Here is a 25,893-nt window from a genome sequence, read left to right on the forward strand (position 1 = left end):
ACTCTGAAACTCTCCTGGCTGAAGCCAGGGCCAATAACATGGTTACCTTCCATGTAAGGTATTTTAAATCTACCGATTTTAGAGGCTCAAACCAATGAGATTTGAGAAAATTCAAAACTACGTTCAAATCCCACGGTGCCACTGGAGGCACCATTGGGGGTTGTATATGTAGTACACCTTTGACAAAAGTTTGTACTTCAGGAACTGACGCCAATTCCTTCTGGAAGAAGATTGATAAGGCCGAAATTTGAACTTTAATGGACCCCAATTTTAGGCCCATAGACAATCCTGCTTGCAGGAAATGTAAGAATCGACCCAATTGAAATTCTTCCGTTGGGGCCTTTTTGGCCTCACACCACGCAACATATTTTCGCCAAATGCGGTGATAATGTTGTACAGTCACTTCCTTCCTAGCCTTCATCAAGGTAGGAATAACTTCCTCTGGAATGCCCTTTTCTTTTAGAATCCGGCGTTCAACCGCCATGCCGTCAAACGCAGACGCGGTAAGTCTTGGAACATACAAGGTCCCTGCTGAAGCAGATCCCTTCTTAGAGGTAGAGGCCACGGATCCTCCGTGAGCATCTCTTGAAGTTCCGGATACCAAGTTCTTCTTGGCCAGTCCGGAGCCACTAGTATTGTTCTTACTCCCCTTTTCCGTATAATTCTCAGTACCTTTGGTATGAGAGGCAGAGGAGGGAACACATACACTGACTGGTACACCCACGGTGTTACCAGAGCGTCCACAGCTATTGCCTGAGGGTCTCTTGACCTGGCGCAATATCTGTCCAATTTTTTGTTGAGGCGAGACGCCATCATGTCCACCTTTGGTTTTTCCCAACGGTTCACAATCATGTGGAAGACTTCTGGATGGAGTCCCCACTCTCCCGGGTGAAGGTCGTGTCTGCTGAGGAAATCTGCTTCCCAGTTGTCCACTCCCGGGATGAACACTGCTGACAGTGCTATGACATGATTTTCCGCCCAGCGCAGAATCCTTGCCGCTTCTGTCATTGCTCTTCTGCTTCTCGTGCCGCCTTGTCGGTTTACGTGGGCGACTGCCGTGATGTTGTCCGACTGGATCAACACCGGCTGACCCTGAAGCAGCGGTTTTGCCAGGCTTAGAGCATTGTAGATCGCTCTTAGCTCCAGTATATTTATGTGAAGGGACGTCTCCAGGTTTGACCACACGCCCTGGAAGTTCCTTCCCTGTGTGACTGCTCCCCAGCCTCGTAGGCTGGCATCCGTAGTCACCAGGACCCAGTCCTGTATGCCGAATCTGCGGCCCTCTAACAGATGGGCACTCTGCAACCACCACAGGAGAGACAACCTTGTTCTTGGTGACAGTGTTATCCGCTGATGCATGTGCAGATGCGATCCGGACCATTGGTCCAGCAGATCCCACTGAAATGTTCGTGCATGGAATCTGCCAAATGGAATTGCTTCGTAAGAAGCCACCATCTTTCCCAGGACTCTTGTGCATTGATGTACTGACACAGTTCCTGGTTTTAGGAGGTTCCTGACAAGTTCGGATAACTCCCTTGCTTTCTCCTCCGGGAGAAACTCCTTTTTCTGAACCGTGTCCAGAATCATTCCCAGGAACAGCAGACGTGTTGTCGGGGTCAATTGAGATTTTGGAAGATTCAGAATCCACCCGTGTTGCTGAAGCACTACCTGGGTTAGTGCTACACCGACTTCCAGCTGTTCTCTGGACTTTGCCCTTATCAGGAGATCGTCCAAGTAAGGGATAATTAATACGCCTTTTCTTCGTAGAAGAACCATCATTTCGGTCATTACCTTGGTAAAGACCCGAGGAGCCGTGGACAAACCAAACGGCAGCGTTTGAAACTGATAATGACAGTCTTGTATCACGAACCTGAGATACCCTTGGTGTGAGGGGTAAATTGGGACATGCAGATAAGCATCTTTTATGTCCAGGGACACCATGAAGTCCCCTTCCTCCAGATTCGCTATCACTGCTCTGAGTGAATCCATCTTGAACTTGAATTTCTGTATGTACAGGTTCAAGGATTTCAGGTTTAGAATAGGTCTTACCGAACCGTCTGGCTTCGGTACCACAAATAGTGTGGAATAATACCCCTTTCCCTGTTGTAGGAGGGGTACCTTGACTATCACCTGCTGAGAATACAGCTTGTGAATGGCTTCCAATACCGACGTCCTTTCTGAGGGAGACGTTGGTAAAGCAGACTTTAGGAACCGGCGAGGGGGAGACCTTTCGAACACCAACATGTAACCCTGAGATATTATCAGCAGGATCCACGGGTCCTCTTGTGAGCGAGCCCACTGATTGCTGAAAATCTTGAGTCGACCCCCCACCGCTCCTGAGTCCGCTTGTAAAGCCCCAGCGTCATGCTGATGGCTTTGTAGAACCCGGGGCGGGCTTCTGGTCCTGGGCAGGGGCTGTTTGCTGCCCTCTCTTACCCTTTCCTCTGCTTCGCGGCAGATAAGACTGTCCTTTTGGTCGCTTGTTTTTATAGGAGCGAAAGGACTGCGGCTGAAAAGACGGTGTCTTTTTCTGTTGGGAGGGGGTCTGAGGTAAAAAAGTGGATTTGCCGGCAGTTGCCGTGGCCACCAGGTCCGAAAGACCGACCCCAAATAATTCCTCTCCTTTATATGGCAATACTTCCATATGCCTTTTGGAATCCGCATCACCTGACCACTGTCGCGTCCATAAACTTCTTCTGGCAGATATGGACATCGCGCTTACCCTTGATGCTAGAGTACAAATATCCCTCTGAGCATCTCGCATATAAAGAAACGCATCCTTTAATTGCTCTAGAGTCAATAAAATACTGTCCCTATCCAGGGTATCAATATTTTCAGTCAGGGAATCCAACCACACTACCCCAGCACTGCACATCCAGGCTGAGGCTATTGCCGGTCGCAGTATAACACCAGTATGTGTGTATATACTCTTCAGTGTAGTTTCCAGCCTCCTATCTGCTGGATCCTTGAGGGCGGCCGTATCAGGAGACGGCAACGCCACTTGCTTTGATAAACGTGTGAGCGCCTTATCCACCCTAGGGGGTGTTTCCCAGCGCGCCCTAACCTCTGGTGGGAAAGGGTATAATGCCAATAACTTCTTGGAAATTAGCAGTTTTCTATCTGGGTTAACCCACGCTTCATCACACACGTCATTCAATTCCTCTGATTCTGGAAAAGCTACAGGTAGTTTTTTCACCCCCCACATAATACCCCTTTTTGAGGTACCAGCAGTATCAGAGATCTGCAAAGCCTCCTTCATTGCCGTGATCATATAACGTGTGGCCCTATTGGAAAATACGTTTGTTTCTTCACCGTCGACACTAGATTCATCTGTGTCGGTACCCGTGTCGACTGACTGAGGTAAGGGACGTTTTACAGCCCCTGACGGTGTCTGAGACGCCTGAGCCGGTACTAACTGGTTTTCCGGCCGTCTCATTTCGTCAACTGACTTTTGTAATGTGCTAACATTATCACGTAATTCCATAACTAAAGCCATCCATTCCGGTGTCGACTCCCTAGGGGGTGACATCACCATTACCGGCAATTGCTCTGCCTCCACACCAACATCGTCCTCATACATGTCGACACACACGTACCGACACACAGCAGCCACACAGGGAATGCTCTAATCGAAGACAGGACCCTCTTAGCCCTTTGGGGAGACAGAGGGAGAGTTTGCCAGCACACACCAAAAGCGCTATAAATGTATATAAACAACCCTAGAAGGTGTTGTTTTTGATATAGGCGCTTTTAATATATCAATATCGCCAAATTATGCCCCCCTTCTCTTTGTTACCCTGTTTCTGTAGTGCAGTGCAGGGGAGAATCCTGGGAGCCTTCCTCACCAGCGGAGCTGAGCAGGAAAATGGCGCTGAGTGCTGAGGAGAATAAGCTCCGCCCCTTTTTCGGCGGGCTTTTCTCCCGGGTTTTAAGAAAACTGGCCTGGGTTAAATACATACATATAGCCTTAATGGCTATATGTGATGTATTTTTCGCCACTAAAGGTATTTAATATTGCTGCCCAGGGCGCCCCCAGCAGCGCCCTGCACCCTCCGTGACTGAATCAGTGAGACGTGTAGCAACAATGGCGCACAGCTGCAGTGCTGTGCGCTACCTTCATGAAGACTGAGGAGTCTTCTGCCGCCTGCTTTCCGGACCTCCGATCTTCAGCGTCTGTAAGGGGGGTCGGCGGCGCGGCTCCGGGACGAACCCCAGGATGACCTGTGTTCCGACTCCCTCTGGAGCTAAGTGTCCAGTAGCCTAAGACTCCAATCCATCCTGCACGCAGGTGAGTTGGAAATCTCTCCCCTAAGTCCCTCGATGCAGTGATCCTGTTGCCAGCAGGATTCACTGAGATTTAAACCTAAAAAAACTTTGTCTAAGCAGCTCTTTAGGAGAGCCACCTAGATTGCACCCTTCTCGGACGGGCACAAAAACCTAACTGAGGCTTGGAGGAGGGTCATAGGGGGAGGAGCCAGTACGCACCATGTGATCCTAAAAGCTTTATTTAGATGTGCCCTGTCTCCTGCGGAGCCCGCTATTCCCCATGGTCCTGACGGAGTCCCAGCATCCACTAGGACGTTAGAGAAATGTATGTGCTATTTAATACATTGAAACTAGGGGCATCTGTTGTCATTTGTGTTGTAATTATATCACCTTATACCCTATTATCCTCCTTTTTACTGAGTAGTCACACACTTACTTGTGTTTGCAAGCAAATTGTAATTGTACCTGCACAGAGAGTCCTCCTTTTAAGCAGATAGCTCACGCTTTGCAATGCTGAGACTTGATAGTGGCGTTTATTTTAATTTTAGCTGTACGAAATATATGTATTTTCTATCTTTACTAGTATGCGCTGAAGCCTTTAACCCAGATGAAGATGATGATGACACAGAGCCTCGGGTAAATAAACTCATTTATGTTCACTACAATTGTAACAAACCTAACAATGGCTTTTCTGTGAAGAGCACAACCATGTTTCTGTAGTCCTATCGGCAGGCAGTGCACGGGACTGCCTAGTAGAGACTCCTTGAAGTTGTAGTAACGTATTCCTTACTGCATGACTTGTACTGACTTGTCTTATAGGTAGTTCATCCGAAATCAGACGAGCAGCGGTGTAGGCTGCAAGAAGCCTGCAAAGATATTTTACTCTTTAAAAACCTTGACCAGGTAAGAGCCGATTCCTAATTTCCCAACCTGTCTCTTCTGTTCAGAATCGAATGCTCATGTAGTCCTCTTACACAGCGCCCTCAGGTCCGTGTGGTCTTTTATTTTAGGAACAGTTGTCTCAGGTTCTTGACGCAATGTTTGAGCTGAGAGTAAAACCTGAGGAGCACGTTATTGACCAGGGAGATGATGGCGATAACTTCTATGTTATTGAACGGTAAATATACACATTTATTCACAACTTTACTTTTCTTACACTTTTAACTGCAATGGTCACCTAAGTGAGGTCAGTCTCTGGGTCGGCGGAGGCTGAAGCCACAGTGCTAAAACATTAACACATTGCAGCATTCGTAGTTAATTGTCTGATTACATTGTATTATGTTAGACAAATAATTTAGGGTTGTGTGTAGCTGATCAGGAAAGATCTACAAAACCATCCTTTTCCTGCCTTTAAGTTTTTGGTACAAGAATGTCTCGCGCATACAGCAGTGATCGCGCTAAGACCAAAAAAAAGTGGGTCCCAGGGACCCCTCACTTTTAAAAATTGGGGTCCTACCTGTCCTTTTCTGGGTCCCATCGGAATGAAGGTTTTAATTAGTCTTATTAATGATTCAAATATAAAAACACAAACTTGATTTGGACACTACAAAAGTGGTGCAAGAGGGAGGATGGGGTGACGCTGCTGGGCTGTGTAGCATACAGGACACCCTGCACTTTAGATGTAATTAGACATTTTGGTGCCCTTGTGGCAGAAAGAGAATTGGTTCTCCCGCACCTACACTGAAAACTGCGACAGTGCGCGCCGAAGGCGCGGTGGAATTTTTTAGGGGCGTAGCTTCATGGGGAAGGGGCGTGGTCACATAATAGTACCAATTCACATTATTCCACACAGTAGTGCCGCTTATACACATTGCACCAGGTAGAACCTCCTATGCACACTGAGCCAAGGAGAGCAGGTTATACACATTGCGCCAGGCAGAGCACGTTATACACATTGCGCCACACGTTGCACCAGGCAGAGCATGTTATTCACATTGCACCAGGCAGAGCATGTTATTCACATTGCACCAGGCAGAGCACGTTATACATATTGCGCCAGGTAGAGCACGTTATACACATTGCACCAGGCAGAGCACGTTATTCACATTGCGCCAGGTAGAGCACGTTATACACATTGCACCAGGCAGAGCACGTTATTCACATTGCACCAGGCAGAGCACGTTATTCACATTGCGCCAGGTAGAGCACGTTATACACATTGCACCAGGCAGAGCACGTTATTCACATTGCGCCAGGTAGAGCACGTTATACACATTGCACCAGGCAGAGCACGTTATTCACATTGCGCCAGGTAGTACACGTTATTCACATTGTGCCAGGCAAAGCACGTTATTCACATTGTGCCAGGCAAAGCACATTATGCACATTGCGCCAGGTAGAGCACTTTATGGTGCCGCTATAATAGGAGCCCCAGACTGGATTTAGACACTACAAAAGTGTTGTGGGGGAGGGAGGGTGACTATGCTGCTGGGCTGTTATCATATCGGAAGTATGCGTTCAGGATCCTGGCTGTCGGGATCCCAGCAGCCGTAATACCGACGCCGGAATCCTGACAGCCGCCAGGATACCGACGCTGGCATCCCAAGGAGATCAGGATCCCGGCAACGATAGAGAAGTATGCACTGCCGCCACTGGTTTAGCGTGCGGGTAGGGGGGGGGGGGGGGGGTTAGGATATGGTGTTGGGGAGGTTAGGCTGCAGAGAGGGGGTATAAGTGTTAGGCACTAAGGGGGTGGGTTAGGTTTAGGCTGCGGGAAACGGAGGGTTAGGGGTGGGAGGTTAGGGTACCCTCTGCACTCGTCACGCTTGTCGGCTTTGCTGCAATCGGGATGCTGGTGTCGGTATACTAAATGCCAACATCCTGACCGACGACTTCGGGCACTTGGTACAACCAATGGATTTGAGTCATGCTGCCTGTAATTTATGTGCTGACTGATCAACTTCAGTGACACTCGCTGTGCTGGCTGCTTTTACAGTAACCAGCGGCAACCAGCAGTAACCAACAAAGGCAGCCAGAACAGTGAGTGTCACTGAAGTTGATCAGTCAGCACATAAATTACAGGCAGCATGACTCGAATCCAGTGGTTGTATCAAGAGACCAGCAGCACTGTCACCCTCTCGCCTCACCCCCACTCCATACCACAAAAATGTTGCGTTTAACACCTGTTTGCCGGCGCCATGCAGCCCCCATCTCCGCCATCCCACCGATATGAGCAGCCCCCTGCCGCCACCGCAAGTCCAGCTCACCCTTCCGCACAGTTCGCGGTCACCGGTGTTCAACTTCCCCCGCAGCACAGTGTGTAGCGTCCCATCGTAGCTGCTCTCCACCAGGGGGCTTGAGATGGAGTGCTGCCTGGCTTCATCCTTATTTGGAGACAGCTTTCTGAAGAGGTCGCTAACTGACTGTGTCTCTGTCAGTCAACATGACTGCTCCCTGCATCACTTCGCTATAGGAAATAGGCATGTAAGGTGGAAGAGCGGGTCTGAAAGGAAGGGACATGGAAAAAAAAGGAGGAAGATACAGGGTACTTTGGGTCACGGATGGTGATGAGAGGGCTGGAAAGCCACGAGTATACAGGGAAGGGTGTTTACACCAATAATCCCTCTTTGATACAGTAACATGTTTGCAAGTGTTCATAGAATTGCTTTGTGGTTGTGATAGAGAGATATTTTCATATTCTTAAATCTGCATATTGGCCACTATACACATGTATTTTCAGGTACAGTTATACCCCTTTTACACTCACACAGCCGGGTCACTCCCGGGATGCGTCCCGGGATGCATTCCTGGAACTGACCTCTTTCACACTGCACTAAGATCTGGGTTCGACCAGGGACAGCCCCATTTACACTGATCCCGGGATATCCCTGCAAATGCATATGTATGTCATTAGAAATGGCCTTTTTCTGGCTCGCATAGATGAGGTCACAATACTCGACAAAGGGAGGGGTGGGGCCTGCTCACAGCATTGCACTGTGCCTGTGATCTGCCCCATTATTTCCTTCTCTCCCCTAATGCTGAGCAGCTCTCGCCTCCTGGTCTGGAAAGGTCGCCATGCTGCCTTGCTCCCACGCTTCCAGGACGCTCCCCTGGGCTCTGAAAGATGACCTCTTTTCTGAGCCCAAGAAAGCTCCAATCCGAGGCCTGTTAACAGTCCTTGGTAGTGAATCCTGGGACGGGCCCTTTCACACTACACAGCTTCCCGGGGCCTGGGAGGAAATCCCGGAATGCTCGTCCCGGGAAATTGTCCCTGTACCCTTTTACACTGAGCAAAATCCCGGGATATTTTTGCGAGTGTAAAAGGGGTATTACCGGCAACTTACTTTCAGCTCCATCTTTTCCCCATGTCAGTTTTTTTTTTTTAAATTAATATACAGACATCATGCTATATTAACCGCAAACTCTCTAAGGCAGGGGTAGGCAACCTGTGGAACTACACATCCATCCATTCATTCATGCATGCTAAAACTGTGGCAGAGCATGCTGGGAAGTGTAGTTCCACAGCAAATGGTGTGCCACAGGTTGCCTATGCCTTTTCTGTGGATACTAGTGAATTTTTGATCCAATTTTTTTTATTTATTTTTTAAAGCAAAACCAGGTTGCTTTTATTTTTTTATGTTTTAAATATCCACTTAAAAATCCTGTGGCAAAATAGGCAAAAAAACTAAATTTGCACTTTTTGCAATATCTGACCTTATTGCTTTTTTCCTTAAGGGGGAGATGTATCAATCCTTGGAAAGAGTGCCAACCAATCACCCTCTGTCATTCAGATAAAGATGTTAATATGAAGGAGGGGATTTCATTCTAATAGTGTCACACACAGCAAGGCTTAAGGGGAGATTTACCAAACCTTGGAGAGAAAGTACCAACCATTTGGCTTTTAACTGTTGTGTTGCAGGTTTTTTGTTTTTGTTTTCCCCACTTTTCCCCCGCTATTTTAAATATCCCAAATCTGTCTCCACGTTGTTTTTAGAGGTGTGTATGACATTTTGGTGGCCAGAGATGGACAGTCCCGCTGTGTGGGAACGTATGATAACCATGGCAGCTTTGGAGAGCTGGCTTTGATGTACAACACTCCCAGGGCTGCGACTATTGTTGCCACTACTGACGGAGCACTTTGGGGACTGGTAAGTAATGCCCTCTTCTATGTCACTGGTGTATAGTTAGTTGGACTTGATGGAAGGCCTGGAACCTTTGCTAGATGAAAGGAAGTCATTCAGCTCCGTCTCAAAACGTTACGGAATAATTGTGTCAGATGATTCTTCATTACAAGCACTGTGTGTGGTTCCTGTATAGCTGAGGCAGATACACTGGGGTTTTAGTCGTGCAGCTAGGGGATTGCCTGACTTCCCGTTTAATGTGTCTGTCCTGGATGGGTGTAGTATGGTGTGCCAGCGGCCGGGCTCCTGGCGGCCAGCATACCGGTGCTGGAATCCCAACCGCCAGCATACAGACAGCTGGGCGAGCACAAATGAGCCCCTTGCGGGCACGGTGGCGTGATCTATTCTCCCTCCAGAGGGGGTCATGGACCCCCAAGAGGGAGAAAAGGTGTCGGGATTCCTGCGCTGGGATCCCAACAGCCGGCAGCCTAAATACCACCCGTCCTGGGTAGTAGATTAATGAATTAGATGAGCAGATATACAGCGGTTCATTTCCTGGTGCTGCCTGTGTTTTAGTTCTCTTCCCTCTGATGCGTACCTCACATTGCTGGCTTGCCTCTGGAGTGGGGTAAACTCAGAGCCTTCTCTTACTCTTTAATAATTGCTTCCTTCCTGTATGTGCTTGTAAGCATTTTACCTGGGAACACTTGTCATTATTTGCCATGCTGTATTGATATGTGGCTTTTCTCTATCGTCCTAGTGGATGCTGGGGTTCCTGAAAGGACCATGGGGAATAGCGGCTCCGCAGGAGACAGGGCACAAAAAGTAAAGCTTTTCCGATCAGGTGGTGTGCACTGGCTCCTCCCCCTATGACCCTCCTCCAGACTCCAGTTAGATTTTTGTGCCCGGCCGAGAAGGGTGCAATCTAGGTGGCTCTCCTAAAGAGCTGCTTAGAGAAAGTTTAGCTAGGTTTTTTATGTTACAGTGATTCCTGCTGGCAACAGGATCACTGCAGCGAGGGACTGAGGGGAGAAGGAGTCAACTCACCTGCGTGCAGGATGGATTGGCTTCTTGGCTACTGGACATCAAGCTCCAGAGGGACGATCACAGGTACAGCCTGGATGGTCACCGGAGCCGCGCCGCCGGCCCCCTTGCAGATGCTGAAGACAGAAGAGGTCCAGAATCGGCGGCTGAAGACTCCTGCAGTCTTCTAAAGGTAGCGCACAGCACTGCAGCTGTGCGCCATTTTCCTCTCAGCACACTTCACACGGCAGTCACTGAGGGTGCAGGGCGCTGGGAGGGGGGCGCCCTGGGAGGCAAAATGAGTACCTATAAAGGCTAAAAATACCTCACATATAGCCCTAGAGGCTATATGGAGATATTTAACCCCTGCCTGATTTCTCAAAATAGCGGGAGACGAGCCCGCCGGAAAAGGGGCGGGGCCTATCTCCTCAGCACACGGCGCCATTTCCTCTCACAGCTCCGCTGGTCAGGACGGCTCCCAGGTCTCTCCCCTGCACTGCACTACAGAAACAGGGTAAAACAGAGAGGGGGGGCAAATTTATGGCGATATTTTTATATAACAAAGCAGCTATAGGGGAGCACTTATTATAAGGCTATCCCTGATATATATATAGCGCTTTTGGTGTGTGCTGGCAAACTCTCCCTCTGTCTCCCCAAAGGGCTAGTGGGTCCTGTCTTCATTAGGAGCATTCCCTGTGTGTCTGCTGTGTGTCGGTACGTGTGTGTCGACATGTATGAGGACGATATTGGTGTGGAGGCGGAGCAATTGCCAAATATGGGGATGTCACCTCCTAGGGGGTCGACACCAGAATGGATGCCTTTATTTATGGAACTACGGGATAGTGTCAACACGCTAAAGCAGTCGTTTGACGACATGAGACGGCCGGACAATCAATTAGTGCCTGTCCAGGCGACTCAAACACCGTCAGGGGCTGTGAAACGCCCTTTGCCTCAGTCGGTCGACACAGACCCAGACACAGGCGATGACTCCAGTGGTGACGGTGACGAATCAACCGTATTTTCCAGTAGGGCCACACGTTATATGATTTTGGCAATGAAGGAGGCGTTACATTTAGCTGATACTACAGGTACCACTAAACAGGGTATTATGTGGGGTATGAAAAAACTACCTATAGTTTTTCCTGAATCAGAAGAACTAAATGACGTGTGTAATGAAGCGTGGGTTGCCCCTGATAAAAAGCTGATAATTTCAAAGAAATTATTGGCATTATACCCTTTCCCGCCAGAGGTTAGGGAGCGCTGGGAAACACCTCCTAGGGTGGACAAGGCGCTAACACGCTTATCTAAACAAGTGGCGTTACCCTCTCCTGAGACGGCCGCACTTAAAGATCCATCAGATAGGAGGATGGAAAATATCCAAAAAAGTATATACACACATGCAGGTGTTATACTACGACCAGCTGTAGCAACTGCCTGGATGGGCAGTGCGGGGGTAGTTTGGTCAGAATCCCTGATTGAAAATATTGATACCCTGGACAGGGACAATATTCTACTGTCGTTAGAACAAATAAAGGATGCATTTCTTTATATGCGTGATGCACAGAGGGATATATGCACACTGGCATCACGGGTAAGTGCTAGGTCCATTTCGGCCAGAAGAGCTTTATGGACGCGACAGTGGACAGGCGATGCGGATTCAAAACGGCATATGGAAGTTTTGCCGTATAAGGGGGAGGAGTTATTTGGAGTCGGTCTATCAGATTTGGTGGCCACGGCTACAGCCGGGAAATCCACCTTTCTACCTCAAGTCACTCCCCAACAGAAAAAGGCACCGACTTTTCAACCGCAGCCCTTTCGTTCCTTTAAAAATAAGAGAGCAAAGGGCTATTCATATTTGCCACGAGGCAAAGGTCGAGGGAAGAGACAGCAACACGCAGCTCCTTCCCAGGATCAGAAGCCCTCCCCGGCTTCTACAAAAGCCTCAGCATGACGCTGGGGCTTCTCAAGCGGACTCGGGGACGGTGGGCGGTCGTCTCAAAAATTACAGCGCGCAGTGGGCTCACTCGCAAGTAGATCCCTGGATCCTGCAGATAATATCTCAGGGATACAGGTTGGAATTAGAGACAGATCCACCTCGCCGTTTCCTGAGGTCTGCTTTACCAACGTCCCCCTCCGAAAGGGAGACGGTGTTGGAAGCCATTCACAAGCTGTACTCTCAGCAGGTGATAGTCAAGGTACCTCTTCTGCAACAAGGGAAGGGGTATTATTCCACTCTTTTTGTGGTACCGAAGCCGGATGGCTCGGTAAGGCCTATTCTAAATCTGAAGTCCTTGAACCTGTACATAAAGAAGTTCAAGTTCAAAATGGAGTCACTCAGAGCAGTGATAGCGAACCTGGAAGAGGGGAACTTTATGGTATCCTTGGACATCAAGGATGCGTATCTCCACGTTCCAATTTACCCCTCACACCAGGGGTACCTCAGGTTCGTTGTACAAAACTGTCACTATCAGTTTCAGACGCTGCCGTTCGGATTGTCCACGGCACCTCGGATCTTTACAAAGGTAATGGCCGAGATGATGATTCTTCTTCGAAGAAAAGGCGTATTAATTATCCCATACTTGGACGATCTCCTAATAAGGGCGAGGTCCAGAGAACAGCTAGAGATGGGATTAGCACTGTCTCAAGAAGTGCTAAAACAGCACGGGTGGATTCTGAATATTCCAAAATCCCAGTTAATGCCGACAACTCGTCTGCTGTTCCTAGGGATGATTCTGGACACGGTTCAGAAAAAGGTTTTTCTCCCGGAGGAAAAAGCCAAGGAGTTATCCGAGCTTGTCAGGAACCTCCTAAAACCAGGAAAGGTGTCTGTACATCAATGCACAAGAGTCCTGGGAAAAATGGTGGCTTCTTACGAAGCGATTCCATTCGGCAGATTCCACGCAAGAATTTTCCAAAGGGATCTGTTGGACAAATGGTCAGGGTCGCATCTTCAGATGCACCTACGGATAACCCTGTCTCCAAGGACAAGGGTGTCTCTTCTGTGGTGGTTGCAGAGTGCTCATCTATTGGAGGGCCGCAGATTCGGCATACAGGATTGGATCCTGGTGACCACGGACGCCAGCCTGAGAGGCTGGGGAGCAGTCACACAAGGAAGAAACTTCCAGGGAGTAGGGACGAGCCTGGAAACGTCTCTTCACATAAACATTCTGGAACTAAGAGCAATATACAATGCTCTAAACCAGGCAGAACCTCTGCTTCAGGGAAAACCGGTATTGATCCAGTCGGACAACATCACGGCAGTCGCCCATGTGAACAGACAGGGCGGCACAAGAAGCAGGAGGGCAATGGCAGAAGCTGCAAGGATTCTTCGCTGGGCAGAGAATCATGTGATAGCACTGTCAGCAGTGTTCATCCCGGGAGTGGACAACTGGGAAGCAGACTTCCTCAGCAGACACGATCTTCACCCGGGAGAGTGGGGACTTCATCCAGAAGTCTTCCACATGCTGGTAACCCGTTGGGAAAGACCAATGGTGGACATGATGGCGTCTCGCCTCAACAAAAAACTGGACAGGTATTGCGCCAGGTCAAGAGATCCGCAGGCAATAGCTGTGGACGCGCTGGTAACGCCTTGGGTGTACCAGTCGGTGTATGTGTTTCCTCCTCTGCCTCTCATACCAAAAGTATTGAGAATTATACGGCAAAGAGGCGTAAGAACGATACTAGTGGTTCCGGATTGGCCAAGGAGGACTTGGTACCCGGAACTTCAAGAGATGATCACGGAAGATCCGTGGCCTCTACCTCTAAGGAGGGACTTGCTTCAGCAGGGTCCCTGTCTGTTTCAAGACTTACCGCGGCTGCGTTTGACGGCATGGCGGTTGAACGCCGGATCCTAAAGGAAAGAGGCATGCCGGAAGAAGTCATTCCTACTTTGATTAAAGCAAGGAAGGAAGTAACCGTGCAACATTATCACCGAATTTGGCGAAAATATGTTGCGTGGTGCGAAGATCGGAGTGCTCCGACGGAGGAATTTCAACTGGGTCGATTCCTACATTTCCTGCAATCAGGATTGTCAATGGGTCTCAAATTGGGATCTATTAAGGTTCAAATTTCGGCCCTGTCGATTTTCTTTCAAAAAGAATTGGCTTCAGTCCCTGAAGTCCAGACCTTTGTTAAGGGAGTGCTGCATATACAGCCTCCTGTGGTGCCTCCAGTGGCACCGTGGGATCTAAATGTGGTTTTGGACTTCCTAAAATCTCATTGGTTTGAACCACTAAAAAAGGTGGATTTGAAATATCTCACATGGAAAGTGACCATGCTTCTAGCCCTGGCTTCTGCCAGGAGAGTGTCAGAATTGGCAGCTTTATCTTACAAAAGCCCATATCTGATTTTCCATTCGGACAGGGCAGAACTGCGAACTCGTCCGCATTTTCTCCCTAAGGTGGTGTCAGCATTTCATCTGAACCAGCCTATTGTAGTGCCTGCGGCTACAAGTGACTTGGAGGACTCCAAGTTACTGGACGTTGTCAGAGCATTAAAAATATATATTGCAAGGACAGCTGGAGTCAGAAAATCTGACTCGTTGTTTATATTGTATGCACCCAACAAGATGGGTGCTCCTGCGTCTAAGCAGACGATTGCTCGTTGGATCTGTAGCACAATCCAACTTGCACATTCTGTGGCAGGCTTGCCACAGCCTAAATCTGTAAAGGCCCACTCCACAAGGAAGGTGGGCTCATCTTGGGCGGCTGCCCGAGGGGTCTCGGCATTACAACTTTGCCGAGCAGCTACGTGGTCAGGGGAGAACACGTTTGTAAAATTTTACAAATTTGATACTCTGGCTAAGGAGGACCTGGAGTTCTCTCATTCGGTGCTGCAGAGTCATCCGCACTCTCCCGCCCGTTTGGGAGCTTTGGTATAATCCCCATGGTCCTTTCAGGAACCCCAGCATCCACTAGGACGATAGAGAAAATAAGATTTTACTTACCGATAAATCTATTTCTCGGAGTCCGTAGTGGATACTGGGCGCCCATCCCAAGTGCGGATTATCTGCATAAGTTGTACATAGTTATTGTTAACTAATTCGGGTTATTGTTAAAGGAAGCCATCTTTCAGAGGCTCCGCTGTTATCATACTGTTAACTGGGTTTAGATCACAAGTTGTACGGTGTGATTGGTGTGGCTGGTATGAGTCTTACCCGGGATTCAAAATCCTCCCTTATTGTGTACGCTCGTCCGGGCACAGTACCTAACTGGAGTCTGGAGGAGGGTCATAGGGGGAGGAGCCAGTGCACACCACCTGATCGGAAAAGCTTTACTTTTTGTGCCCTGTCTCCTGCGGAGCCGCTATTCCCCATGGTCCTTTCAGGAACCCCAGCATCCACTACGGACTCCGAGAAATAGATTTATCGGTAAGTAAAATCTTATTTTTAGCACTAGAGGGAAAAGGGTCATGTACAACCACTAACTTGGGGCCTAATTCAGATCTGATCGCAGAAGCAAATTTGTTAGCAAATGGGCAGAATCATGTGCACTGCAGAGGGGGGGGGGGGGGGGCGGATGTAACGTGCAGAGAAAGTTAGATTTGGGTGGGTTATTTTGTTTCTGTGCAGGGTAAATACTGGCTGCGTTATTTTTACACTGCAATTAAGATTTTAGTTTGAACACAACCCACCCAAATCTAACACTCTCTGCGTATGTTATGCTGCACTCCCGGCCAGCATTTTTTATTTTTCTCTAACGTCCTAGTGGATGCTGGGGACTCCGTAAGGACCATGGGGAATAGATGGGCTCCGCAGGAGACTGGGCACTCTAAAGAAATATTTAGTACTACCTGGTGTGCACTGGCTCCTTCCTCTATGCCCCTCCTCCAGACCTCAGTTAGAATCTGTGCCCGGCCAGAGCTGGGTGCTTTTAGTGAGCTCTCCTGAGCTTGCTAATAAGAAAGTATTTTAGTTAGGTTTTTTATTTTCAGAGAGCTTCTGCTGGCAACAGACTCTCTGCTAGGAGGGACTGAGGGGAGAGAAGCAAACCTACTAACTGCGGCTAGGTTGCGCTTCTTAGGCTACTGGACACCATTAGCTCCAGAGGGTTCGAACACAGGATCTTAACCTTGGTCGTCCGTTCCCGGAGCCGCGCCGCCGTCCCCCTCGCAGAGCCAGAAGACAGAAGCCGGCGGAAGCAAGAAGACATCGAAATCGGCGGCAGAAGACTCCTGTCTTCACATAAGGTAGCGCACAGCACTGCAGCTGTGCGCCATTGCGCCCACACTACCCACACACTCCGGTCAGTGTAGGGTCCAGGGCGCAGGGGGGGGCGCCCTGGGCAGCAATTAGGATACCTCTTGGCAAAAAGACACATATATACAGCTGGGCACTGTATATATGTACGAGCCCCCGCCATTGTATTTACACAGATCCGGGACAGAAGCACGCCGCTGAGGGGGCGGGGCCTTCTTCCTCAGCACTAACCGGCGCCATTTTCTCTCCACAGCTCCGCTGAGAGGAAGCTCCCCAGGCTCTCCCCTGCAGTATCAAGGTAGAAAAAGGGTAAAAAGAGAGGGGGGGCACATAAATTTAGGCGCAAATTATCATAAACAGCAGCTACTGGGTAAACACTAAGTTACTGTGTAATCCCTGGGTTATATAGCGCTGGGGTGTGTGCTGGCATACTCTCTCTCTCTCTCTCTCTCTCTCTCTCTCTCTCTGTCTCCCCAAAAGGCCTTGTGGGGTCCTGTCCTCAATTAGAGCATTCCCTGTGTGTGTACAGTGTCTGTACGTTTGTGTCGACATATTTGATGAGGACGGTTACGTGGAGGCAGAACAAGTGCAAGTGAATGTGGTGTCGCCGCCGACGGCGCCGACACCTGATTGGATGGATATGTCGAAGGTGTTAAATGATAACGTAAGCTCCTTGCATAAAAGGTTGGATAATCAGTCAGGGTCTCAACCCATGTCTGGTTCTACAGCTCAGGGGCCGTCAGGGTCTCAAAAGCGCCCACTATCCCAGTTGGTTGACACAGATGTCGACACGGATTCTGACTCCAGTGTCGATGATGCAAAGTTGCAGCCTAAAATGACTAAAGCCATCCGATACATGATTATAGCAATGAAGGATGTATTGCACATATCGGAGGAAAACCCTGTCCCTGACAACAGGGTTTATATGTTTGGGGAGAAAAAGCAAGAAGTGACTTTTCCCCCTTCACATGAATTAAATGAGTTATGTGAAAAAGCGTTGGGATTCCCCTGATAGGAAAGTGCTGATTTCCAAAAGATTACTTATGGCGTATCATTTCCTGCCAACGGATAGGTTACGCTAGGAATCCTCCCCTAGGGTAGACAAAGCGTTGACACGCTTATCTAAGAAGGTGGCCCTGCCGTCACAGGATACGGTCGCCCTAAAGGATCCTGCGGATAGGAAGCAGGAAGGTATCCTGAAGTCTGTTTATACACATTCTGGTACTCTTCTGAGGCCAGCAATTGCTTCGGCCTGGATGTGTAGTGCTGTAGCAGCATGGACAGAAACTCTGTCTGAGGAGATAGATACCCTGGACAGGGAGACTATTTTACTGACCCTAGGGCATATCAAAGACGCTGTCCTATATATGCGGGATGCCCAGAGGGACATTTGCCTGCTGGGCTCTAGAATAAATGCAATGTCGATTTCTGCCAGAAGGGTCCTATGGACTCGGCAATGGACAGGTGATGCCGACTCTAAAAACACATGGAGGTGTTACCTTATAAGGGTGAGGAATTGTTTGGGGACGGTCTCTCGGACCTAGTTTCCACAGCTACGGCTGGGAAGTCAAATTTCTTGCCATATATTCCCTCACAGCCAAAGAAGGCACCGTATTACCAAATGCAGTCCTTTCGTTCACAGAAAAGCAAGAAAGTCAGAGGTGCATCCTTTCTTGCCAGAGGCAGGGGTAGCGGAAAAAAGCTGCACCATGCAGCTAGTTCCCAGGAACAAAAGTCCTCCCCGGCTTCCACTAAATCCACCGCATGACGCTGGGGCTCCACAGCCGGAGCCAGGAGCGGTGGGGGCGCGTCTCCGAAATTTCAGCCACCAGTGGGTTCGCTCACGGGTGGATCCTTGGGCTATACAAATTGTGTCTCAGGGATACAAGCTGGAATTCGAGGTGACGCCCCCTCACCGTTACCTAAAATCGGCCTTGCCAGCTTCCCCCATGGAAAGGGAGGTAGTGTTGGCAGCAATTCACAAGCTATATCTCCAGCAGGTGGTAGTGAAGGTTCCCCTCCTTCAACAGGGAAGGGGTTACTATTCCACTATGTTTGTGGTACTGAAACCGGACGGTTCGGTCAGACCCATTTTGAATTTAAAATCCTTGAACATTTATCTGAAGAAATTCAAGTTCTAGATGGAATCGCTCAGAGCGGTCATTGCAAGCCTGGAGGAAGGGGATTTTATGGTGTCTCTGGACATCAAGGATGCGTACTTGCATGTCCCCATTTATCCACCTCATCAGGAGTACCTCAGGTTTGTGGTGCAGGACTGTCATTACCAATTCCAGACGTTGCCGTTTGGCCTGTCCACGGCACCGAGAATATTTACCAAGGTGATGGCGGAAATGATGGTGCTCCTTCGGAAGCAAGGGGTTACAATTATCCCATACTTGGACGATCTCCTCATAAAGGCGAGGTCCAGGGAGCAGTTGCTGATCAGCGTAGCACACTCTCAGGAAGTGTTGCGACAGCACGGCTGGATTCTGAATATTCCAAAGTCGCAGCTGATTCCTACGACGCGTCTGCCCTTCCTTGGCATGATTCTGGACACAAGCCAGAAAAAGGTGTTTCTCCCGGAGGAAAAGGCTCAGGAGCTCGTGACTCTGGTCAGAGACCTCCTAAAACCAAAACAGGTATCGGTGCATCACTGCACGTGAGTCCTAGGAAAGATGGTGGCGTCATACGAAGCCATTCCCTTCGGTAGGTCCCATGCGAGGATCTTTCAGTGGGATCTGTTGGACAAGTGGTCCGGATCGCATCTTCAGATGCATCGGCTGATCACCCTGTCCCCCAGGGCCAGGGTGTCTCTTCTGTGGTGGCTGCAAAGTGCTCACCTCCTCGAGGGCCGCAGGTTCGGCATACAGGACTGGGTCCTGGTGACCACGGATGCAAGCCTCCGAGGATGGGGGGCAGTCACTCAGGGAAGAAACTTCCAGGGGCTGTGGTCAAGTCAGGAGACTTGTCTGCACATCAATATCCTGGAACTAAGGGCCGTATACAATGCCCTGAGTCAAGCGGAGCCTCTGCTTCGAAACCAACCAGTGCTGATTCAGTCAGACAACATCACTGCAGTGGCCCATGTAAACCGCCAGGGCGGCACAAGAAGCAGGGTGGCAATGGCAGAAGCCACCAGGATTCTTCGTTGGGCGGAGAATCACGTACTAGCACTGTCAGCAGTGTTCATTCCGGGAGTGGACAACTGGGAAGCAGACTTCCTCAGCAGGCACGACCTCCACCCGGGAGAGTGGGGACTTCATCAAGAAGTCTTCACGCAGATTGCAAATCGATGGGAACTGCCACAGGTGGACATGATGGCGTCCCGTCTCAACAAAAAGCTAAAAAGGTATTGCGCCAGGTCAAGAGACCCTCAGGCGATAGCTGTGGACGCACTTGTAACACCGTGGGTGTTCCAGTCGGTCTGTGTGTTTCCTCCTCTTCCTCTCATACCGAAGGTGCTGAGAATTGTAAGAAAAAGAGGAGTGAGAACAATACTCATTGTTCCGGATTGGCCAAGATGGACTTGGTACCCGGAATTGCAAGAAATGCTCGCAGAGGACCCATGGCCTCTGCCTCTCAGACAGGACCTGTTGCAACAAGGGCCCTGTCTGTTCCAAGACTTACCGCGGCTGCGTTTGACGGCATGGCGGTTGAACGCCGGATCCTAGCGGAAAAAGGCATTCCGGATGAAGTTATTCCAACGCTGATAAAGGCTAGGAAGGACGTGACAGCAAAGCATTATCACCGTATATGGCGAAAATATGTTGCTTGGTGTGAGGCCAGGAAGGCTCCTACAGAGGAATTCCAGCTGGGCCGGTTCCTGCACTTCCTACAGTCAGGAGTGACTATGGGCTTAAAATTAGGATCTATAAAGGTCCAGATTTCGGCCCTATCCATTTTCTTTCAAAAGGAACTGGCTTCGCTTCCTGAAGTTCAGACGTTTGTAAAGGGAGTGCTGCATATTTAGCCCCCTTTTGTGCCACCAGTGGCACCTTGGGATCTTAACGTGGTGTTGAGTTTCCTGAAATCTCACTGGTTTGAGCCACTTAAGACCGTGGAGCTAAAGTATCTCACGTGGAAAGTGGTCATGCTATTGGCCTTAGCTTCGGCTAGGCGTGTGTCAGAATTGGCGGCTTTGTCATGTAAAAGCCCCTATCTGGTTTTCCATATGGACAGGGCAGAATTACGGACTCGTCCGCAATTTCTGCCGAAGGTGGTGTCATCTTTTCATTTGAACCAACCTATTGTGGTGCCTGCGGCTACTCGTGACTCGGAGGACTCCAAGTTGCTTGATGTAGTCAGGGCTTTGAAGATTTATGTAGCCAGGACGGCTGGAGTCAGGAAAACTAACTCGCTGTTTATCCTGTATGTATCCAACAAGCTGGGTGCTCCTGCTTCAAAGCAGACTATTGCTCGCTGGATCTGTAACACGATTCAGCAGGCTCATTCTGCGGCTGGTTTGCCGCATCCAAAATCAGTGAAAGCCCATTACACAAGGAAAGTGGGCTCTTCTTGGGCGGCTGCCCGAGGGGTCTCGGCATTACAGCTTTGCCGAGCAGCTACTTGGTCGGGTTCAAACACCTTTGCAAAGTTCTATAAGTTTGATACCCTGGCTGAGGAAGACCTTGTGTTTGCCCATTCGGTGCTGCAGAGTCATCCGCACTCTCCCGCCCGTTTGGGAGCTTTGGTATAATCCCCATGGTCCTTACGGAGTCCCCAGCATCCACTAGGACGTTAGAGAAAATAAGATTTTACTCACCGGTAATTCTATTTCTCGTAGTCCGTAGTGGATGCTGGGCGCCCGTCCCAAGTGCGGACTTTCTGCAATACGTGTATATAGTTATTGCTTAATATAAGGGTTAGTTATGTTGGCATCTGTTGTTTGATGCTCTGTTGTTGTTCATACTGTTAACTGGGTAAGTTTATATCACGAGTTATACGGTGTGATTGGTGTGGCTGGTATGAGTCTTACCCTGGATTCCAAAATCCTTTCCTTGTAATGTCAGCTCTTCCGGGCACAGTTTCCTTAACTGAGGTCTGGAGGAGGGGCATAAAGGGAGGAGCCAGTGCACACCAGGTAGTGCTAAATCTTTCTTTAGAGTGCCCAGTCTCCTGCGGAGCCCGTCTATTCCCCATGATCCTTACGGAGTCCCCAGCATCCACTACGGACTACGAGAAATAGATTTACCGGTGAGTAAAATCTTATTTTTTTTATTTCTCTAACGTCCTAGTGGATGCTGGGGACTCCGTCAGGACCATGGGGAATAGCGGCTCCGCAGGAGACAGGGCACATCTAAAGAAAGCTTTTAGGATCACATGGTGTGTACTGGCTCCTCCCCCCATGACCCTCCTCCAAGCCTCAGTTAGGTTTTTGTGCCCGTCCGAGCAGGGTGCAATCTAGGTGGCTCTCCTAAAGAGCTGCTTAGAAAAAGTTTTTTTTTAGGTTTTAAATCTCAGTGAGTCCTGCTGGCAACAGGCTCACTGCATCGAGGGACTTAGGGGAGAGATTTTCAACTCACCTGCGTGCAGGATGGATTGGAGTCTTAGGCTACTGGACATAGCTTCAGAGGGAGTCGGAACACAGGTCATCCTGGGGTTCGTCCCGGAGCCGCGCCGCCGACCCCCCTTACAGATGCTGAAGATCGGAGGTCCGGAAACAGGCGGCAGAAGACTCTTCAGTCTTCATGAAGGTAGCGCACAGCACGGCAGCTGTGCGCCATTGTTGCTACACACTTCTCACTGACCAGTCACGGAGGGTGCAGGGCGCTGCTGGGGGCGCCCTGGGCAGCAATATTAAATACCTTTTAGTGGCAAAGAATACATCACATATAGCCATTAAGGCTATATGTATGTATTTAACCCAGGCCAGATTTCTCAAAACCCGGGAGAAAAGCCCGCCGGAAAAGGGGCGGAGCTTATTCTCCTCAGCACTCAGCGCCATTTTCCTGCTCAGCTCCGCTGTGAGGAAGGCTCCCAGGACTCTCCCCTGCACTGCACTACAGAAACAGGGTAACAAAGAGAAGGGGGGCATAAATTGGCGATATTTATATATTAAAAGCGCTTATAACAAAAACAACACCTTTTAGGGTTGTTTATATACATTTATAGCGCTTTTGGTGTGTGCTGGCAAACTCTCCCTCTGTCTCCCCAAAGGGCTAAGGGGGTCCTGTCTTCGATTAGAGCATTCCCTGTGTGGCTGCTGTGTGTCGGTACGTGTGTGTCGACATGTATGAGGACGATGTTGGTGTGGAGGCAGAGCAATTGCCGGTAATGGTGATGTCACCCCCTAGGGAGTCGACACCGGAATGGATGGCTTTAGTTATGGAATTACGTGATAATGTTAGTACATTACAAAAGTCAGTAGACGAAATGAGACGGCCGGAAAACCACGTCCCTTACCTCAGTCAGTCGACACGGGTACCGACACAGATGAATCTAGTGTCGACGGTGAAGAAACAAACGTATTTTCCAACAGGGCCACACGTTATATGATCACGGCAATGAAGGAGGCTTTGCAGATCTCTGATACTGCTGGTACCTCAAAAAGGGGTATTATGTGGGGGGTGAAAAAACTACCTGTAGCTTTTCCAGAATCAGAGGAATTGAATGACGTGTGTGATGAAGCGTGGGTTAACCCAGATAGAAAACTGCTAATTTCTAAGAAGTTATTGGCATTATACCCTTTCCCACCAGAGGTTAGGACGCGCTGGAAAACACCCCCTAGGGTGGATAAGGCGCTCACACGTTTATCAAAGCAAGTGGCGTTGCCGTCTCCTGATACGGCCGCCCTCAAGGATCCAGCGGATAGGAGGCTGGAAACTAACCTGAAAAGTATATACACTCATACTGGTGTTATACTGCGACCGGCAATAGCCTCAGCCTGGATGTGCAGTGCTGGGGTAGTGTGGTTGGATTCCCTGACTGAAAATATTGATACCCTGGATAGGGACAGTATTTTATTGACTCTAGAGCAATTAAAGGATGCGTTTCTTTATATGCGAGATGCTCAGAGGGATATTTGTACTCTAGCATCAAGAGTAAGTGCGATGTCCATATCTGCCAGAAGAAGTTTATGGACGCGACAGTGGTCAGGTGATGCGGATTCCAAAAGGCATATGGAAGTGTTGCCATATAAAGGAGAGGAATTATTTGGGGTCGGTCTATCGGATCTGGTGGCCACGGCAACTGCCGGCAAATCCACTTTTTTACCTCAGACCCCCTCCCAACAGAAAAAGACACCGTCTTTTCAGCCGCAGTCCTTTCGCTCCTATAAAAGCAAGCGAGCAAAAGGACAGTCTTATCTGCCGCGAGGCAGAGGAAAGGGTAAGAGAGGGCAGCCCCTGCCCAGGACCAGAAGCCCGCCCCGGGTTCTACAAAGCCATCAGCATGACGCTGGGGCTTTACAAGCGGACTCAGGAGCGGTGGGGGGTCGACTAAAGATTTTCAGCAATCAGTGGGCTCGCTCACAGGTGGACCCGTGGATCCTGCAGATAGTATCTCAGGGTTACATGTTGGAGTTCGAAAGGTCTCCCCCTCGCCGGTTCCTAAAGTCTGCTTTACCAACGTCTCCCTCAGAAAGGACGACGGTATTGGAAGCCATTCACAAGCTGTATTCTCAGCAGGTGATAGTCAAGGTACCCCTCCTACAACAGGGAAAGGGGTATTATTCCACACTATTTGTGGTACCGAAGCCGGACGGTTCGGTAAGACCTATTCTAAATCTGAAATCCTTGAACCTGTACATACAGAAATTCAAGTTCAAGATGGAGTCACTCAGAGCAGTGATAGCGAATCTGGAAGAAGGGGACTTCATGGTGTCCCTGGACATAAAAGATGCTTATCTGCATGTCCCAATTTACCCCTCACACCAAGGGTATCTCAGGTTCGTGATACAAGACTGTCATTATCAGTTTCAAACGCTGCCGTTTGGTTTGTCACTGCCCCTCGGGTCTTTACCAAGGTAATGACCGAAATGATGGTTCTTCTACGAAGAAAAGGCGTATTAATTATCCCTTACTTGGACGATCTCCTGATAAGGGCAAAGTCCAGAGAACAGCTGGAAGTCGGTGTAGCACTAACCCAAGTAGTGCTTCAGCAACACGGGTGGATTCTGAATCTTCCAAAATCTCAATTGACCCCGACAACACGTCTGCTGTTCCTGGGAATGATTCTGGACACGGTTCAGAAAAAGGTGTTTCTCCCGGAGGAGAAAGCAAGGGAGTTATCCGAACTGGTCAGGAACCTCCTAAAACCAGGAACTGTGTCAGTACATCAATGCACAAGAGTCCTGGGAAAGATGGTGGCTTCTTACGAAGCAATTCCATTCGGCAGATTCCATGCACGAACATTTCAGTGGGATCTGCTGGACAAATGGTCCGGATCGCATCTGCACATGCATCAGCGGATAACACTGTCACCAAGAACAAGGTTGTCTCTCCTGTGGTGGTTGCAGAGTGCCCATCTGTTAGAGGGCCGCAGGTTCGGCATACAGGACTGGGTCCTGGTGACTACGGATGCCAGCCTACGGGGCTGGGGAGCAGTCACACAGGGAAGAAACTTCCAGGGTGTATGGTCAGACCTGGAGACGTCTCTTCACATAAATATACTGGAGCTAAGAGCAATCTACAATGCTCTAAGCTTGGCAAAACCGCTGCTTCAGGGTCAGCCGGTGTTGATCCAGTCGGACAACATCACGGCAGTCGCCCACGTAAACAGACAAGGCGGCACGAGAAGCAGAAGAGCAATGACAGAAGCTGCAAGGATTCTTCGCTGGGCGGAAAATCATGTCATAGCACTGTCAGCAGTGTTCATCCCGGGAGTGGACAACTGGGAAGCAGACTTCCTCAGCAGACACGACCTTCACCCGGGAGAGTGGGGACTTCATCCGGAAGTTTTCCACATGATTGTGAACCGTTGGGAAAAACCAAAGGTGGATATGATGGCGTCTCGCCTCAACAAAAAACTGGACAGATATTGCGCCAGGTCAAGAGACCCTCAGGCAATAGCTGTGGACGCTCTGGTAACACCATGGGTGTACCAGTCAGTGTATGTTTCTCCTCCTCTGCCTCTCATACCAAAGGTACTGAGAATTATTCGGAAAAGGGGAGTAAGAACAATACTAGTGGCTCCGGATTGGCCAAGAAGAACTTGGTATCCGGAACTTCAAGAGATGCTCACGGAGGATCCGTGGCCTCTACCTCTAAGAAGGGATCTGCTTCAGCAGGGACCTTGTATGTTCCAAGACTTACCGCGACTGCGTTTGACGGCATGGCGGTTGAACGCCGGATTCTAAAAGAAAAGGGCATTCCAGAGGAAGTTATTCCTACCTTGATTAAGGCTAGGAAG

The 25,893-nt window shown here is 49.4% G+C and overlaps 1 protein-coding gene across 1 annotated transcript in view; it reads left to right on the forward strand.

Moving 5' to 3' along the window:
• PRKAR2A (protein kinase cAMP-dependent type II regulatory subunit alpha) overlaps nucleotides 1–25,893 on the forward strand; it is a 97,646-nt gene that overhangs the window by 62,949 nt on the left and 8,804 nt on the right. The window contains exons 3-6 of the mRNA XM_063941146.1: nucleotides 4,850–4,902; nucleotides 5,086–5,169; nucleotides 5,277–5,383; nucleotides 9,200–9,353. Coding sequence (XP_063797216.1) covers nucleotides 4,850–4,902; nucleotides 5,086–5,169; nucleotides 5,277–5,383; nucleotides 9,200–9,353 — 398 coding nt within the window. The remainder of the gene's footprint in view (nucleotides 1–4,849; nucleotides 4,903–5,085; nucleotides 5,170–5,276; nucleotides 5,384–9,199; nucleotides 9,354–25,893) is intronic.

This window comes from Pseudophryne corroboree, chromosome 9 (genome assembly GCF_028390025.1).
Source record: "Pseudophryne corroboree isolate aPseCor3 chromosome 9, aPseCor3.hap2, whole genome shotgun sequence".
NCBI lineage: Eukaryota > Metazoa > Chordata > Amphibia > Anura > Myobatrachidae > Pseudophryne > Pseudophryne corroboree.